This window comes from Struthio camelus, chromosome 19 (genome assembly GCF_040807025.1).
Source record: "Struthio camelus isolate bStrCam1 chromosome 19, bStrCam1.hap1, whole genome shotgun sequence".
Classification (NCBI taxonomy): Eukaryota; Metazoa; Chordata; class Aves; order Struthioniformes; family Struthionidae; genus Struthio; species Struthio camelus.
Genome location: NC_090960.1, coordinates 8,107,924 through 8,125,239, shown reverse-complemented (window position 1 = coordinate 8,125,239; position 17,316 = coordinate 8,107,924). Strand labels below are relative to the sequence as shown.

The 17,316-nt window shown below is 52.6% G+C and overlaps 2 protein-coding genes and 7 non-coding genes across 9 annotated transcripts; 4 read left to right on the top strand and 5 right to left on the bottom strand.

The window, feature by feature from the left end:
- Positions 1 to 468: 468 nt before the first annotated feature.
- Positions 469 to 5,204, bottom strand: LOC138061655 (5-hydroxytryptamine receptor 3A-like). The gene is made up of 8 exons (XM_068914199.1): positions 5,199 to 5,204; positions 4,710 to 4,754; positions 4,504 to 4,613; positions 3,637 to 3,806; positions 2,749 to 2,909; positions 1,528 to 1,738; positions 1,172 to 1,282; positions 469 to 1,003 (listed from the first exon to the last, which is right to left on the bottom strand). The coding sequence occupies exons 1-8, from the start codon at positions 5,202 to 5,204 to the stop codon at positions 762 to 764; spliced, it is 1,056 nt and encodes a 351-aa protein (XP_068770300.1). The 3' UTR covers positions 469 to 761.
- Positions 5,205 to 7,302: 2,098 nt separating this feature from the next.
- On the top strand, positions 7,303 to 7,375 carry TRNAR-UCG (transfer RNA arginine (anticodon UCG)). The gene has a single exon. It is a non-coding gene; the product is annotated as a tRNA-Arg (tRNA).
- A 445-nt stretch (positions 7,376 to 7,820) lies between these two features.
- On the top strand, positions 7,821 to 7,893 carry TRNAR-CCU (transfer RNA arginine (anticodon CCU)). The gene has a single exon. It is a non-coding gene; the product is annotated as a tRNA-Arg (tRNA).
- Positions 7,894 to 9,166: 1,273 nt separating this feature from the next.
- TRNAR-UCG (transfer RNA arginine (anticodon UCG)) lies at positions 9,167 to 9,239 on the bottom strand. Its single transcript has one exon. It is a non-coding gene; the product is annotated as a tRNA-Arg (tRNA).
- Positions 9,240 to 9,949: 710 nt separating this feature from the next.
- Positions 9,950 to 10,022, top strand: TRNAR-UCG (transfer RNA arginine (anticodon UCG)). The gene has a single exon. It is a non-coding gene; the product is annotated as a tRNA-Arg (tRNA).
- A 521-nt stretch (positions 10,023 to 10,543) lies between these two features.
- On the bottom strand, positions 10,544 to 10,616 carry TRNAR-CCU (transfer RNA arginine (anticodon CCU)). The gene has a single exon. It is a non-coding gene; the product is annotated as a tRNA-Arg (tRNA).
- A 577-nt stretch (positions 10,617 to 11,193) lies between these two features.
- Positions 11,194 to 11,266, top strand: TRNAR-CCU (transfer RNA arginine (anticodon CCU)). The gene has a single exon. It is a non-coding gene; the product is annotated as a tRNA-Arg (tRNA).
- Positions 11,267 to 12,178: 912 nt separating this feature from the next.
- Positions 12,179 to 12,251, bottom strand: TRNAR-UCU (transfer RNA arginine (anticodon UCU)). The gene has a single exon. It is a non-coding gene; the product is annotated as a tRNA-Arg (tRNA).
- A 642-nt stretch (positions 12,252 to 12,893) lies between these two features.
- On the bottom strand, positions 12,894 to 15,659 carry MRPL58 (mitochondrial ribosomal protein L58). Its single transcript, XM_068914073.1, has 6 exons — positions 15,472 to 15,659; positions 14,841 to 14,895; positions 14,283 to 14,342; positions 14,004 to 14,086; positions 13,731 to 13,900; positions 12,894 to 13,113 (listed from the first exon to the last, which is right to left on the bottom strand). The coding sequence occupies exons 1-6, from the start codon at positions 15,613 to 15,615 to the stop codon at positions 13,029 to 13,031; spliced, it is 597 nt and encodes a 198-aa protein (XP_068770174.1). The 5' UTR covers positions 15,616 to 15,659; the 3' UTR covers positions 12,894 to 13,028.
- Positions 15,660 to 17,316: the final 1,657 nt, after the last annotated feature.

The window sequence follows — 17,316 nt, the reverse complement described above, 5'->3', positions numbered from 1 at the left end:
ACTGGCTGTCATGGTGCTGGGGTGTATTTAGTAGTGATCTACTACTCAGTGGGAGATAAAGTCATGGAAGTTTTACAGGCAATGGTGTAGGGCTGTTTTCTAGGTAGCTTGTGATAGATTAAGGGCAACCAATTGCAAAATGAGTTCTTCATCTGAAAGATCGCTGTATAAACGTTATGAACATAGGTTGAAGGCACGGAGAGGTCTTGAGACATGTAGGTTCTGAAGTCTGATTTTTAAAATATCCCAAGTATTACCCCTTGAATCCTGGTGATCTTCTTACTCTGTCCTGAACTTTGAATGATATAGATCTCACTGAAACGCATAGAAGCAATAGGACAAACACTTCAGAGTTGGATCAACGTATTTATTTCTCTCAAATAGGTGGAATTCTTAAACACCTTTCCCCAAAACTGAAACATTTCCACAAGAGAAGAACCACCTTAACTCCCTTTTCTGATTGTCATAAGGGGCACATAGTCACGTTTGTGGTAAGAATTCCTCTCAGATGGAACGAAAGTATTTTCCTCCAATTCCATCATTCTTTTATTCAACTACCTTGCTAGCCCACAAATGCTTTAAGAGTATGTATAGTTTTACTGAACTAGAGTGCAAAGCGCTTACCCTGCAGGTCCTAGGGCTTGTTTTTCTTAATTTCGGTGACTACGACAGCTGCAGCTCTATGAATCAAGCAGGAAAAAAATTGCGGGGGAGGGAGTAGAAGCAATACGATGGAGGCAAACTGGGCAGAGAGCTGGTCTCTAACTGCTCCATTTTATAGAAACAATAATAAAAAACAACACTGACAAGATGAAGTGACCGTAGAGAAGCACCTTCTCCAGAACTGGCAGAACCGGGTCCCGCTCCTGTGGTGCACAGCAGGGCTTGGTTTGCTGCCCTTTTTCCTGGGTCTTGGGAAGGTTAAGCAGTTCTGTGCATTCCTTTTCAAGGTATTTTGTGGTCTGGTTGCTCGTGTCTTTCATTGCTATCTCGGTGCACGCATCTGCAAAGGGCAAATGTCAATAGAGGGGCATTAGGGGATGAGTAGTAGCAAGACTGATACCGTTTGGGGCACTGGTTGCCCTGAGGAAACCCACCCTTGCTCAAAGGAACCTGCTATAAAGTGCAGGTAACCTAATCTGCTTGTTTAAGATAATATTAGTTGCTTTACCTTTCTGGAAGCTTCTGGGAGCCTTGCCTAAGTTGTGCCGATGGTACAACAGGAGAAGGGTGTCTAATACAGCCATGATCATTAACAGGAAGGTGCCTAGGAAAAATACCACTGCAAAACAATATGAAAACAAAGAAAGCACTTGATAATTGGCATAATTTTCTGTTAATCTATAATGTTGTCTGTACTCTGTTGCCTGATGTGGGAGGGGGAAATTGCTGTCTCCAGCAAGCTGATAAAACTTAGCTCTTCGTGACTTCAGTGTTCATGGCTGTGTCCGTAAACACTTTACTACCTTGCTTAAAGTTGGTACCTGAGTAAAAATCAGTTAGTTTTTATTCAGTAAAGATGGATACCTATTATGGGTGGTTCGTTGGAAGAAGTTGGAAAGATGTTGTTAAGAATCACAGCTAACATGGAACTGCCAAGGATGATGGCAATCTGGAAATTGATTTTTTCCTCAAGAGAGCTGGGTCCAAACAACACGGCCATATCCAGCAGATACAGGGCGCACGTCGGGAGGATCAGGTTCAGAACATACAGAATGGGTCGTCTCTCCATGGAAATCTGTGAAAGAAGATGGGCAGAATTTAGGTAAGTAAAAGATAATGTAGTAGGTTTGGTGAATGCTGATCTTCGTGGCATAAGGCCTGGGATATCTCTATCAGCTCAGTGCACTGAAATAACCCTTCTCCCCCCCTGGCCTCTAGAAAGGCCCTTGGAGTTGCTTCAAAAGCTGCTCTGTTTCCTTGTTGCAGCCTGAAAGAAATATATCCGGGTTGTTGGCTCCCTCCTCTTCCTCCCTTGGCTAGGTAGGACAACAGATTCTGCTGCCTGCTAGCCCCTCCCCCTCCCCTCCTTTTTTTTTGTCTAGGTGTTTTGAGCAAGAATTAAAGGTTTGAGAGAGCTGACCATCTGGGCACAAACGGAGCGTAGAGCAGCCAGCGGTCCTGCGAGGTTCTGGACAGCTCAGCTTCACAGCATGGGGGCAGCAAGCCAGACGCACCCTGGCTTTACTGCTGGCAGTAATGTGTTGGATTTACTGTGTGGCAGAGCCCTGAGTTCTCTAGGCATTATTTCTAAGCATGGCTCTAAAGTACCTGTGCTCTGAACTGTCTGATCCCTTCTCAAGTACCTGCTGGTGAGATCTGGGCATGGCAACATAGTGCAGCAAGCCTTGGTGGTGGGTCTCATTCAGGGAAAGGCAATTAGGAGCCTAGTCCAATAAGCTCTGCTGGGATGGGAATGAGGAACAGATTCAGCCGTGTGCATCCAGTGGGACTCAGATCGGTCTAGCTGGGTTTGTTAGCTTGGCCTCCATGGTGGCAGCCAGGAGCAGTGCTAGGATGGCTTTGAGGTCCAGACAGAGGAAAAAATCTAATTTTTTGCAGTGGCAAAACAATTCAGATGTTTCAGACTCACAAAAAACTTTGGGGATGTTAATTAGTTTTGTGAGGACACAATAGACAAAATGTCCCTTATGTTTAAAAAAATTGACTGCTTTCATCTTCAGGCAATGTTCTCTAATAAGGCCTTCTTTTAAATCAATGCAATATAACATGAAAGTACTGCTATACCATATAGGTCATCACAGAAAAGTGTGCATCATCCATCTCTTCTGTATATTCGATGACGCTCAAGTTGGTAAACTTCCATTCTCCATCAGTTAGGAAAAAAGTCTGGCTGATTTTTTTCATCTCAGCTGGTGTCCGCCTCAGCTTCATGACAAGGTCTGTTACTGCTTGGGCAGAGAGGAGAGAAGGAGAGAAGTTGCAGCAATTCAGAGTTTCATTGGAGGTCAGTTACTTCCTCTCCCTTTTCCCTCCCAACCCAGGGTGCATGCAGATGGGGAAAGGCAATGGTTCTTGCGCTGCTGGGGTTCGTTTCACAGCTCACTGGAGAGAAATTTAAAAGGACTGCGGTGAAGAGCCTTGACTGGGACCTCTAGGGCTGTGGATCAGAGGGATTCCCTGCTGAATTAGGACAATTGTCTTTGGGAATGGGAGCTGGATGTTTTCATGTCACCTCTGCTTATTTTTCAGCCCTTCTTGTTGGGAGTAACTCTGACGAGCAGATTTGGCTCCCTGAAATTCTGTCCTTAATTCCCTCTAGTTTTCATGATTTTCAAGTATGTTTAAAGATCAGTCCTGCTAAATCATAGGTGAACATGCACTTTTGTTGCAATAAGCCTATCTAGTCACTTGGCTAAGGCGGACCACTACCAGGAGGAAGGCTTGCTGGAGAATAGCCCTGATGCTTCCCGAGACATTGCTGGGAGACGTGCCAAAATGGCATGACTCTGCTCTAGCTCATTTTTCCTGGTGCTACATGACCTCACCCTCCCCAGGCAAATACAAGCATGTGATGCTGCTGAAGGAACCCAGGTGGTAACCAGGGTTCATCTCATCTATGCCTCCCCTTGCAAATACAGCCCTGTTGTGATAAAATCTAGCTTGCCACTGTACCTTGGTAGAGAAATGAAGCCACGCTCAAGTTGCACGTCTGGGTGTCAAATGGAAACTTGAGGATCTTCAAGCTGCACGTGATGGTAACCTGGAAGGGCAGGGTTGCGTTGAAGCCGCCATTGTGCTTGACAATTGAGTACTCCAGTTTGTTCGACTTCTGTTCGTTGACTCTGGAGGAATCAAGGGGTCAAGAGCATCACAGCTCCAAGATGCTGCAATGCTCCTCAATCGGCAAAAGCTTGGGCTGTAAACATCCCATTGGGGTGGCTCTGCACGGTCTACCCAGCTGCAGGGTGTAGCGGGAAGGAGATGTGAGGCTTGGAGAAGGGCTGGTAAGTGCCTCTGGACCGAGGTTTGCAGTACCTGAATCTGCACAGCTCACACGCAGGGCAGCTGCTTTGCTCCCCCTGCACCTCCTATGGAAACTCCTTGCTCTCCCCTTTCCTCCCCGCTCTTGCCTATGGCAAAGGCTCATTGCTAGGCTCTCCGCTGTGCTGCAGGCCTCCCCTTCCTTCCCTCCCGCACCCAAAGAGCCCGTGGCTGCTCCCAGCCCTCTGTTAGATCCAGAACAGTCTATCCTACACCTTATGAAAAAACCTTATAAAAAATGCCAGAGGTAATTTCATTCCACTACATTGCCCGTCTCCTCAGCTTTCACTGTAGCCCAGATGTGGCATTTCTGGAGATGTTACAACATTACAGAGCCGCAAAGTGCTTTGTCTAAACTGCGGTCCCTGTTAGTTGCAGTTAGCTCATGGGAATAACCTTTAATCAAATGAATTTGTCCCATTTCCTGCCATAGCACCAACAGTTTGCATCCGTTGCATTTCTCTTAAGCCAGTGGATAAAAATGAAATGTGAACCTACTCTTCTATAATGAAGACTGGGGGAGACCAATACATATCCAGTGGCAGAACAACTCTGGAAATGTTACAGAAATCCTGCGGGTCCCAGGTCACTAAAGTGTTTGTCCACTCCTGGGGGAAAAAATTGCAGGAGAGAAATGAGCGCTGGGCTCAGCATCAGCAATCGTGCTGGCTGCCGCAGGACGGAAACGGTTTCAAGGAACCTACCAAGTCCAACACGAAGTACAAAGTGACAGTCTGGAGCTTTTCGATCTAAAGAAACAAAATGGAAGATATTTAGCTGATTTCCTTAGGTAAATGCGATGCAGAGCTCAGAAGCCGTCACTGTTCAGTGGGCGGCACAGGTTGGAGAAACGGCTCAGGAGGAGAGCTGGGAATCTTGATGCTACGACTGAGCAGGAAAATAGGAGCATAAGAACCAAGAGTTTGAAAAAAATAATAGTCATTAACATTTACATGCCAGTGCCCTGTGATCCTGCCTGAATTGTTCAGTTAAGGCTTGGTTTATGGCTACTTCTGGGACCCAGAGGGACTCAGTGCGGTTGTTCCTAGAGCCCGGTATAAAACGGGCTGCTTGTCTGGGTCTGCTTCTGAGCTCTTTTCTAGAAATAGGTGGGGGGAAATACTCTAGACCCTCCAAAAAATGCTTGCAAACACCAGAAGGCTGACGAGGAAAGGGTAGGGGCTGATTCTCACACCCATGGCCTTGCGTGACTTGGACCCTCTAGGAAAACCAGCAGCTCCAATCTAGCAGCAGCTCCAATCTAGCAGCAGCTCCAATCCAGAGCTTTCTCTTATAAAGACTTGACAGCGGTTTTGCTTCCTTACCACGGAGAGAATAGCTATCAGCATAAAATCCATCTTCACTTCCAGAGGCTCCTTCGAGTTTCTCTTTGGCAGCACGTGTTTAATCAACTTGTCGGAAGAGGAAACGTTCAGGTGCTTAATAACATCATAGTACGTACAAACATACTCGGGAGGAGCCCCTGCTAGAATAAAATGCACCTAATCAGACAAGGATCAGCCTGTGGGAGAGACATGTATTAACAGAGAAAGAGTATGGTGCTGTGGATATGAAAACCATCGCTAGCACAGGAAAATCCCATTTCGCATAGGCAAGAACAGAATTCGTCAAAGTTTTTCTAATGCTCTTGAACTTACCTGTCCCAAGAGAAAGGATGAGGATAGCAATAAAAGCTCGCTGCATCTTCTCCTGCTTCCGAATAAGGGTGCAAGTGGTACTGTGCATCTTATAAACAGTTTCTAAGATACGTCATTTGTTATGTAGATGGTTATTTGATATTTATTAATGAGGGACGGAAATTTTGTAAACAAAAGCTAGACTCTTTATGTATTTATTTGCATTGGAAGAAGAATTTGCTAATGGTTTGATGCACTCAGCTGGCTCTTGGGAGCAGCCTTTTGTTGTGCTAAGGTAAAAATAATGTCTTGAAAGAACTTCCAGCAATTTGAGGGGGAGGAAAAGAAAGTGCTCAGCCACAAAGAAAAGGCCAGGAGGCAGAGCTGCTCAAGACCAAATCCTGTCTCGTTTATAGGGCTGAGAGCGTGCTGCAGCGGCATGCTGGGTTCCTGGGGAGGCGGACGACAGTCTGGTTTCCTTCCAGGTGCTTAAAGCGATGGTTCCCCTAGGAGAGAATGACTCCAACTCGTGTGTACTTGGAAAGTCTCATCCTGATGGGAGACTGTAGCTGGTACCTGAGTGTTGTGTCTGCAAGAAGAGGTGAAAGGATAGTGGGACACTTAGGGGACACAAACAGGCACGGGAAAAGGAGGGGATGGCCTGTGTGATGGGGCTAGAGAGCTGTGCTGGTTGTAGGAGCTGGTGACAGTGTTACTGGAGGTGGGACAACGGTGACCCCACAAAGTGGTGCTAGAGGTGACTTGGTCTCCAGAAATCCCTTATGTTTGCCAGCAGCTGGTGATATGTGTGTGGACTGGGCTGCAATTCTGCCGATTTGCCCCATTGCTCTTTGAACCTCCATAAATGTTGGGTACCTCGGCTGCACCGCGCACGTGTGTCCCTCCCATCGCAGCATGCTCCGTGGTGCTTTCAGTGGGTTTCAATCCCCCAGCCCCCATGCGATGAGAAATGGGGGACAGGCATTCCCTGTTTGCCTTTTCAATGTTACGCTGGTCTTGTCTGTCACCTGTCTCTGCGGGGGACCCCGAACCCTCCCCAGCTTCCACAATCTGACTTGCAGATCCCTCCTGGCTTCATGCTGCTATGCACACACCGCTGCCCAGGAGTCGAGGCTCTCTGGTAGCCATGGGTTCACCTCGAAAATATAAACCCAGCTAGGCAGCCCCTGCTCCGTGGCTGTGGCTTTGGGAGAAGAGTGACTAGATTCGGGTGGTGCTTGCAGGGCTGGGTGAGGAGATGGAGTGACCTGGACGCTTAGAGGGAGCCTTCCCCCCCCCCCCCCCCCGCAGAGCACCCTCCTTCTGCCTCTCCCTCTGCAAAGCACCCGAGCCCTGGTCCCTTGGGTCCAGCGATGGCAGCTGGCAAGGCTCACGCTTGATTTTCCCCCAGCCTGGCTGCAGCAATGGATGGTCCTTTCCTGGCCAGATCTTCCTGGATTCCCACCATGCATCTCACTGGGGCCCCAGCAAGCCAGGTGCTGCAGCGCTGGTGCCTCAGCAGAATAGCCAGTGTCTGGAGGAGCGAGGACGGGGCTGGGGAACTGGGATGAGGCTGGAGTCTCTGACTGGGGGGGGGAAATCCAGCCAGGTGCAAGTGATGCTGTGATTCAGCAGCATCCGCAAGAGATGCAGCACAAATGACCGCGTGGCCTAATGGATAAGGCGTCTGACTTCGGATCAGAAGATTGAGGGTTCGAGTCCCTTCGTGGTCGGTTGTGGTTTTTTTTTTTTTTTTTTAACCCTCCCCACCCCCTTCACACTTTGTACATCTTCCCCTTTGAGGGCAGGAAGAGAAGAAAACAAACATGGATTTGATTCCTCCTGGCTCCTCTAGCTCTCCTGGTAAAACAGCGCAGCCAGGTTTCCCCATGGTTTCCCTCTTCAGGGAGCCCGGAGTGATTAAAGACTGTTTCCAAGTCTTTGTTCCTGCAGGCGAAATAGTGTCACTGTGCCTGGGGCTGGGGACGAGGACGGGAGGAGGGCTGGCGTGCGGAGCGGGCACTGGGGAGGAGAAGGCAGGAGGTAGGACACGCTGCGTTTTTGTGTGTTTTTGTGCATTTTGGGGCCCCTGCAGCATGGTGCTCTCACACTGCTGCTGCTCAAAGGGACTCCGGATTTGGGGCCGTTTCCCATCAGTGCAAATACCCATCCTATGCAGCCCCAGTGGCCTAATGGATAAGGCACTGGCCTCCTAAGCCAGGGATTGTGGGTTCGAGTCCCATCTGGGGTGGAAGGTGCCTTTTGTTCGCGCTGGCCCCCTTTCCTCCCCGCACTCCCCATTTTAGTGCTCCCTGGAGCGTTCCTCTTGCCGGGTTCAGCTGCTCAATGGGAAGGAATTTCTAATCCCTAACGACGGATGTTAATAAAACGCTCCTTGAAGCCAGAATAAAGTTTGCGGAGGGTCGAGGCGAGCAGGCGAAGGTGAGGCAGGGCCCGGCGGCTCCTGCTCGGAAGAAAAGCAGAGAGGAGCGACTAAAGCCGTAACGCTGCTCACTCGCAGCTGACCCTCAGCGAAAAGAAAAAAAAAAACAAAGCGATGCATCCTGTGGACGGCTTCCACGCTGGAGGCTGGGAAGCAGGCCGGGCGCTGACGGTAAGGCAGGCTTTGCTCCGCGCGGCCCCAAGCGCCTTCGGGGCAAGGTCTGCGCGCTCACCCCCCGCGTTCATTAGCAGCTCGGAGGGTCTCGGCCTCCGCTGCTAATGGATTTTAAAAGGCAGTTGCGGTCAGCGTGATGTTAGACTAGCGAAGCCTAAAGCAAAGTTTCTTTCTAAGTAGTTTTTTTTTTTTTCTCCCCTCTGGTAGGTGCGGGAGGAGATGATGCTCCGGCGCGGGCTCCGGCAGCCAGCGGCCGCGCGCGGTCCATCCTGCTCGCGCGGCTCTGCCGCAGGGTTCGCCGCGGGCCGGAGCCGGGAAGGCACTGAGAAGCGCCCGCAGGTCAGTGCTACCCGGGGCCGGCTGGTTTCTGCCTCTTTGGGCAACCAGCTGGAGGGAGGCGGACCAGGGGTGGGCGGGTTAAGCCCCAGCTAGGGTAAAAAGAGAGGGTGGGATTTTTTTTTTTTTTTGCAAAATAACTTTTTTTTTTTTTTGGTATTCCTCATGAGTTTGGATGACTTTTGGGGACCTTTTTTTTTTTTTTTGGAGCAGATCTCTTGGCTTCCCCTGGGCAGCACGTTCTCTGCATGTCCAGGAGAAGCTGTTGCAGCCGCCGGGATGTCCCCGCTCCGGCAGCCCCCACGAGGGGCTGGGGCTGGTTGGCAGCAGGGCATCGCGGGCGCAACCCCTCACGCGCGGTCGGGAGCTGCTCGGCAGGCTGGCGAGGGGCCGCCAGGCTTCTTGCGCTGGTTACCAGAGGGAAGAAAACAGCCTCGGGGAAGAGAAGCCCTAACTCGGGCGTGCGGCGAGGCTTTCTGGGGGCTGCCACGTCCCTGGGGACGGGTGTGAGCAGGCAGCGCAGCGCGGCGCTGGGGGTCTTGTGCCCCCCACGGCGTTAAAACAAGCCACCCAACCACGAAGGGACTCGAACCCTCAATCTTCTGATCCGAAGTCAGACGCCTTATCCATTAGGCCACGCGGTCGCCCCGTGCTGCTGACTCAGCACCGCAGCCAGCCGATGCCCTCGCCCGGTTACTTAAACGCATTTACGCCTCTTAATGTAAAGCAGGGACAGGAAAGCTTAACACGGGCCCGAGAGCTGCCGTCATGCACTGGTTTCTCCTCAACCCTTCCCTGCTCAGTTTTCGTCCGACAAGGGGGTCGCGGCCGGTGGGCCAGCCGCCACGAGCAAGGATGCTCCGGCGATAAAGTAGCTGCCAAGCACAAGGGACAGACACGCAGGGGGAAGCTGAGGTGGCCCAGGAGTCGACGTGTCCCCAAAGGCTCTCGTGGCCGGCGCCGGCGCTGGCTCTGGGGAAACAAGTTGTTTTTCTGAGGTTAGATGAGAGACACAGATTTCGGGTAGGTAGCACGAAGCTGGCGGAAGAGGCGCTGTCAACAGCGAGCAGGCAAGACACGGCCGGGCAGCCGGCCCCGGGGCGCATGCGTCCGGCTGCTTCGTGCCATCGCGGCGCTGCGCCCGGGGGATCGGCGCACGCGGGCCTGCACCGCGCGGCCGCCGCCGGCAGCGCAGGGGAAACCGAGGCGGGGGGATCTCTGCGGCGGCAGGTCCCTGGGGGAGCGGGACCCTTCGCCCGCGCCGCCCGTGCTGGCGATCCCGGAGGACTCGGCGCGTGGGGATGCGCCGGGACCCTCATCCTGGGGACCGCTGTGCCCTCAGCGGGGGCACGGGGACCACGTGGCCTAATGGATAAGGCGTCTGACTTCGGATCAGAAGATTGAGGGTTCGAGTCCCTTCGTGGTTGTTTTAAACCCCAGTGGACTCCCAGGAGTTAGTTCGTTTCCACCCGCTGGCAGGTGACCACATCACTGCAAGGGGTGACAATATACCCCCCAGCCAAGTCGGGCAAAAACATGGGGAAACATGCCAGCTGACCTTCCCCCTGCAGGGAACTGGGTTGGGGTCCCCCCCCCAACCGGGAGGGCAATTTGTGTCCCCTCTTCACCGCCCAGGGCAGGGGCAGCAGCCCGCACAATTTTGCAGGTCAAAAGCTGCCGGAGGGGGGAGGCGAACCGGGGTCTCAGGCCCCGCGGGCGGGCGCCCTGCCCGCTGCGCCACGCGGCGCGCGGCCGGGGGCGGGGCTCGGCGGCGGCCCCGCGGGCGGAGAGCAGCGCGGTAGCGGGGGCCGGAGCGTCTCCGCCGGCCGCGGCGGCCCGGGAGGGCAGGTGAGCTGCGAGGCGCCGGGGAAGCGCTGCGGGATACGCGGCCGCGCAACGAGCCGCGGGGGCGGAAAAAGCAGTTCCGGAGGTGGCAGAAAATGGCTCTCACCCCAGGTGGGACTCGAACCCACAATCCCTGGCTTAGGAGGCCAGTGCCTTATCCATTAGGCCACTGGGGCCGCACACAAAGGGCTCTCACCCCAGGTTCCTCGCACGCCACCCCGGCGTCCCCGCAGGCATTTTCACCCGCGCGTGGGGGGGGGGGACCCCGACGGGAGAACGCCGCCGCGCCCGGGGCAGCGCGGCGCAAACGGCGGAGGCGACCAGGGTGGTTTCTAGCATCAAAAAAACAAACAAACAAACAAACCCTGGTTCTCTGGGGACGCGAACCGGCGGAGTCCGTCGCCGCGGGCTGGCGCCCTGCCCGCTGCGCCACGCGGCCGCTGCCCCGGGGGCCGCCGGGCTGTGCCGGCCCCGGGGCCCCCCGGCCCCGCGAGGTGCGCGGAGCAGGAGCCGGCTCCCTCGGGCACTTCTGCTAGGCAATCCGGTGAGAAAAGGAGCGCTGCCTTGGGAGGGGGGGAGGCGCTGACTCTTGCATTGTGCTGGGAGCAGGAGGGAGATGTGCGCGGCTGGCGTCCAGCCCCAGCAGGTCCTGGATGGATGAGATGGGAAATCACCTTCCTTGCATGCTTTAGCCAACTTTCTGTTTGGCTCTCAGAGAGTTAAGTGACGGTGCCAGAAATACTTGTTTACGGAGCCCCAGTGGCCTAATGGATAAGGCACTGGCCTCCTAAGCCAGGGATTGTGGGTTCGAGTCCCATCTGGGGTGACTCTTTTCTTCGGGGGACTCAGATCCCACATGCAGCCCCTGGGGTTTCATCCCCAGCGCCTGACCCCCCGCCGGTTGCCTGGTTTGTGGTGTGAGCTGCTGAGACTATGGGAAACTTGCCTCTTTCCAAGCCTTCGTCAGGCTGGGAGGCCCATGCTGGAGCACAGCATCGCTTTCCCTGATGTGCAGAAAATACTTGCTGTTCCTGCCTGGGTTTCCTTTTCCGGGTTGCTGGCAGGGAAGGAGGGAAGGGCTCGGCGTGCGTCCTCAGTCACTGCAGCGCGGGAGCCGCAAGCCTGCTGGGGCCCTCGGCCCAGCAGCCCCCAGCCCCAGCCCAGAGGAGGAATGAGAAGGGTTTTCTAGGTGTGTGAACTGGCATGATCTGGTCTTGGAAGAAGTTTTCTGAATCTGAAACGTTGTTCCTCCAAATGTAGGCTGGATTTTTCAACCTCTAAAAAAAAAAAAAACTGGTGACCTTTCTTGCTTTCACTAAAACATTTCAAGTCTCGTCTGATTTCACATTTTTTCACTCTCTCCCCCTTCCTTTTTTTTTTTTCCCCCCCTCTTCTTTTTTTGGGTACAAACTCTGGTGTCCTTCACTGGCTGGAAGCAGGGTTTTCTTGGAGGGATATTAGGCTGCATTGTGAGTAGCAGGCTCAGGAGATGTGCACTCCTGCCCCCACCCCCTGCAGCAGCCCGTTTTGGGGGGCAGGGGGGTGATGTGGGACTGAGACCACTACTTCTCGTAGGTGTAAATGCTGACCCTGAATGTGAGGGGGAAAACACAAACTCCCCTCTTCCAAAGGGGACCAGGCACCTGATTACACCCTGAGAAAGCTAATTAAACTGAAGGAATCAGTGCAAGCAGCCCTTATTTGTTCTTACTTAGAGCAGCCATGATCATATTGCCTTCACCCCAGGTGGGACTCGAACCCACAATCCCTGGCTTAGAAGGCCAGTGCCTTATCCATTAGGCCACTGGGGCACTTCAATAAAATGAAAAAAACATCAAATTTCAGAAACTTTGTATGAGACTTCCCCAATGATAATGGTCTGGTAGCGGTGAAATCTTGTGCAGTGTCAGTGGGACACTGTATACTACTACTTCGTTCCATTTAAATAGGGGTCACTAAATGAGGGACTCTTGAAGCTCGTAAGACTTAGCCCAGAGGTTTTGTGGTGCTCCATCTCAAGGGTTGGAAACCTCCTATACTTACCGAATCATCTCTGTCTTTAAGCTGTCTAACAGATCTGGCTAGGTAAGTAATTGCCTCCAGCAACATTCCTGCCAAGGCTTTACATTAATGAAATGACAGGTATTATTTTTGCTAGGAAAAGCTGACTTACTAAAATGTAAGACAACTGCTTGAAATAGTGAATAGTAAATTTGCTGCTTGGATATGTGGTTAAACTTTTTACTCGTCCCCTTTTCCCTGTGAATCTAATGCCTTGTGTCTGTTCAGCCAGCAGAGGGTGCTCTCATAAGAAATAAGTTAGATGAAGGACACAATTTAAAACCAGCTGGCTGATAGAAGCTTGAATATTTGGTTTCTCTCAAACATGAACAACATTTTTTCTGCAAAATAAATATTGAACAGGCTGCTAGTGTATCATAAGGTTCAAAAAAGAGGTTGAATATATTTTTATTTACGTTTTTAGACTAGCTTTATTTAATGCAACTCGTGCGTTGAGTATCATCTGTTGTTGCCAACAGTGTATCTTTCAAGTGATGGTAGGCCAAGGACTTCTGTCTCTGCAATTCTCAGTCAAAGTCTGCTCTCCTGCTCTGTTTTATATTTGAGTGTATCTTTTTCTGTCGCAGTCGTTCACGGTTCATTTTTTCCACCCTAAAACAAAATGAAAAGATTCTTTAGCGTGCATAGAAAACCTTTAAGTGTCCTACTGTTTGTTAACACAGCTATAACATAGATGCAATAGGCTGAAAAATGTCCACAGACAGATAACATCCCAAGAGCAGGGACTGCGTTATTCTAAGAACACAGCCAATATAGATCTACATAGTCAAATGGATGTAAACAGATCCTGAAGTCAAAAATGTCAGCCTTCCTCAGTCAAAAATGAAATGACATCATCTCCCACTGAGATTTTTCACTTTTTATAAGAGCATCAAGGAATGCTCTGTGGAAGATGGATAAAAGATTCAATGGATTTGTGCGTGTGCAGCTTTTGTTGTTGGTTTGTGGGGAGGGAAGGAACCAAATAGATTAATATCTACTACTAAATCACATTAAAATGCTTCCTGATGGAATGAACAGTTTTTGTCCATGGTGCACTATTTTAACCAAAAGACGCTATTGCTGCATTTGCAGAGCTGCTTCTAGAACGACAGCAAGCCTTTTCCCACCGATGAACGTGATGATCGTTTAGGCAGGCTGCAAACTAACTCATGTAACACGATAATTCAAATCCCTCTGAAATCAAAGGCCATTTCAGTTAAAGATACCTGGCTATAAGTTGTTGGGCAGTCTCCTTAGACACCACCTTGGGTTTCTCGGTCGCCTCCTTAACCATGACTCTGACTTTTTCTAAACAAATCGCCAGATTCTTCATTTGGTAGCGACTCTCTTCAGAGTTCACAATCAGCTCACCAGCTCGGTTTATCTTATTTCTGTGCTAAAAAGGGAAAAACGTGAGGCGATCACCGAAACCTAGTTATACTTGTCACGTTCTGGCTAAAAGCGTGACACTTAATGGCTGGAAGAGAGAGGGTAGTTACCATCAATGCCATTTTTTGTCTCACGTCTTCTGGAATCCAGTCTGCTGAGGCCAGGTGGAACCTAACTTCTGCCTTCGTATTCACTGGGTGGGGGGGGGGGGAAAGACTTTCTTATTTCAACATATTTGCCCATATTGCTAAGTTTTATGAGCTAATTGAATCTGTTCACAGCTGGCTTTGAACATCTTAGGATTCCAACAGCAGTTTCCTGAAGAATCATGATTTGTCTTGGAGAAAGATTGGGACTTCTCCTTAAATGTCAGAGAACATCTTTCCTACCTTTATTAACATTCTGGCCACCAGGACCACTGCTCCGGCAATAAGATATAGTCAGTCGATCTGAAAAACAAGAATAGCCATGTGACTCCATGACCTGGAGAAACAACCCTATGGATGTTTTTGCAGTGAGAAGCAGAGATAAGGGGTGATCCTAAATGCTGAATGCAAGACTAAAGAAGCCTGTTTGCCCAAGCCTGTCCATTTTGGTTGCCCTTTTGCTGTGTTTCCTTTATCAAGCCCATTTTTGTCTGTCCTCACAACGTTACTCGGTGGCTCTTAAAGCTTGTGCCAGAGCACACAGCACAGTCATGGCTCTTGGCACCGTCCTCCTACATGCCTCCTTCATGCGCAACAAACACTTTGGATTAATTCTTTCAGTAAGTTCCCAATGTTTAGGGAAGCTCCTTGTAACGGGCAACGTGAAGCGTGTGGCAGTTTCCCGGAGGTGACCACGCTCTTCGGGTACGGCGCAGCCTCACCCACCTCCGGGCAGGTGACCTGGGACAAATCCCAGCCGCGAGCGCCTGCGGCAGGACCCGTTTCAGACGTGAGACTCACCCACAGGAATGTCAAGGGCGGCCGGCTCGGGCTCGGGCTCGGGCTCGGGCTCGTCCTAGGAAAGGCAGACGGGGCACGGGACCGCGTCAGGCCCGGAGGGAGGCCTGCGCAGGGCGGGGGGACGCGGCTGGAGCTGCGCTGGGGGGTTGGCTGGGAGCAGCGGTGAGGCCTTGGGGGGCATCGCTGCCCCCGGCCTCCCTGCCCTGCCCGCGCCGACCCCGCCCCATCGGATAAGCCCCGCCCACCCCACTCAAGCCCCGCCCTCACCTTGAGCTACCCGTGCTAAGCCCCGCCCCTGCACCGAACCACCACGCGAACCTATCCCCGCCCACCCCCGCGGGCCACGCCCCCCTGCATTAATCCCCAGCCCCCGCCCTCTTGCTAAGCCCCGCCCACCCACGCTGCCCCACCCCGCGCCCTGCCCCCGCCCTCCCACTCAGCCCGCCCGGGCTGGCCCCGCCCCCTCCGCTCAGCGCCAAGCTGCCAGCGCCGCGCTACGCCCCCGCCCACCCAAGCGGACCCCGCCCCCTGCGCTAAGCCACGCCCCCAGCCCCCACACCCTCGTGTTAAGCCCCGCCCCTCGCTCTTCCCTCTTCCCTCTCCCGCCCCCCTCCCCCCCGCCGCCCCTCACCCCTGCGTCGCCGCCCTGCCGCGGCGGGTACAGCTTGTCCAGGCTGTAGGCGCTCCGGAACTCGGTGCCGGCGGCGGCCCGCTGCGAGAACCCCGCGGCGAGCGGCCGCGGCCGGCACAGGCCCCGCACCACGCGCGCCGCCATCTTGGCTCCCAGGGTGCACGGCGGCGGCGGCGGCGGCGGCGGCGTCCCCTGGGCAACGGCAGCCGCGCGCGCTGCGTTCCGGGGGCGGCGGGGCCGGGGGTGCGAGGCCTGGCGCGGCTCTCGCACCCCTGCAGGCCTTGGCCAGCCGCGTGGCTGCCAGCGGAGGTAGCAGCCGGGCCGCCGCGGGCGTTTTTTCCCTCATTTTCTAGCCCCCGTGCCTGCGGTGTTTCAGCTTTTCCTCTGCTCGAGAGAGCCGGTTTTTACTACTTTTGAAGCGAAGGCCGCTCTTGCGGTCCCAACTCCAGGGTGTCAGGGTGGCGCTGGGGGGTGCGGGGGAGTAAAGGGCTGGTGGAAATCCTTCAGCTCTTAGCTGCCGCTGCAGCTGTCGTGTTGGGCGGCTTCGCGGTTGAGATGGGCAGGAATTGCTATTTCTGGCACCCGGAAAACGCGCAGAGTAGGGATGGGGCTGTCATTAGCTCTGGTGATTGACAGGAGCTGACGAGCTTTTGTTGAAAGCTGTGGGTGAAGTCAAAGCGGGTGTTTCCAAGCTGGTATAAAGAGATGTACGGGACGTGATGAGGATCCGAGCTGGGTCCCGTCTGGATAATCGGGGTAAAATCAGGAAACTTAGTCCCCAGGAAAAGAGCACGTGGTGAACGTTGGAGGTCAGTCTGCCCTGGCTGACGCTGAGCAGTGCTTTGCTTTAATCTAACCTCTGTGGTTTTGCACCGCAGGCCTTTAGGGAAGAGAAGATCCTGGGGTTCTTCTGCTTTACTTCCTCCATCCAAGCTCAGCTGAAAACTGAGCGCTTTGAGGCAGAAGCTAAATTTGTCAGAGGCAAGTCATGCCATCTGGTGACCTTAATTTCCATCAGTGAGCAGGTAAACGTTTGTGGTTTTTAGCCAGAGGGATGGGTAAAATATCCGAATCAGGATGACTCATTTTACCAACTGTTGTTAAACATGTTGGTATTACTGTTGTGCTGGTGACACCTGCCAAGGAAGGTGTCGTTTTGCAGTGCATCGTGAGGCTGGGAAAGGAGCTTGAAGGTGACACAAAGACAGACCCATGTAAAAGGACGCTGCTGGTTTTGATCCATTCCCACACTGTATAGGCTGATGCAGGTGTCCAAAGAGCGTTTGTAAAAAGTGAAATGATCTCTGCTTGGATCACATTGAAAACAGAACTTTCCCTGGGAAGACAGGGCTTGGGATGGCAAGGTCTTCCTTTGATATGGCCCAAAGAGAGCCGAGCTTTTCGATTTGAGGAATGAGCTGCCCCAATATTGATGCTGGCTTAGAAAGCAACTTCATCCCATTTGGTGATGTTAGTCACTGGTGAGCAGGAGGAGTAATAAGCTGTCCCTAAAACATGGTGCAAAGGCTGACGTGTCCAAGGACCTGTTCACTTCTGTGTGTGAGTAAGGGCGCAAGCTGGGAAGGTAGGAGCAAGTTTGGACTTTGAGGGACCTCCTTCGAGGTCCTCGCTCCTGTAAGATGAGGGAAGAGTGCTGAACCAGTAAATGGGTATTCCTCTCTGCCAGAATAAAGGCTCTGCAAAGCCTTTGAGTTCATGGTTCAAATGGTCCATCCCTATTTCTTCAAATTCAGCATACAACTGAATTCTTGACAAACTGTGTGCCTTATCAGTCCAAATCGCGTGATCTGAATAGGGAACGCTGGTTTTTCCAGATTCTGAAAT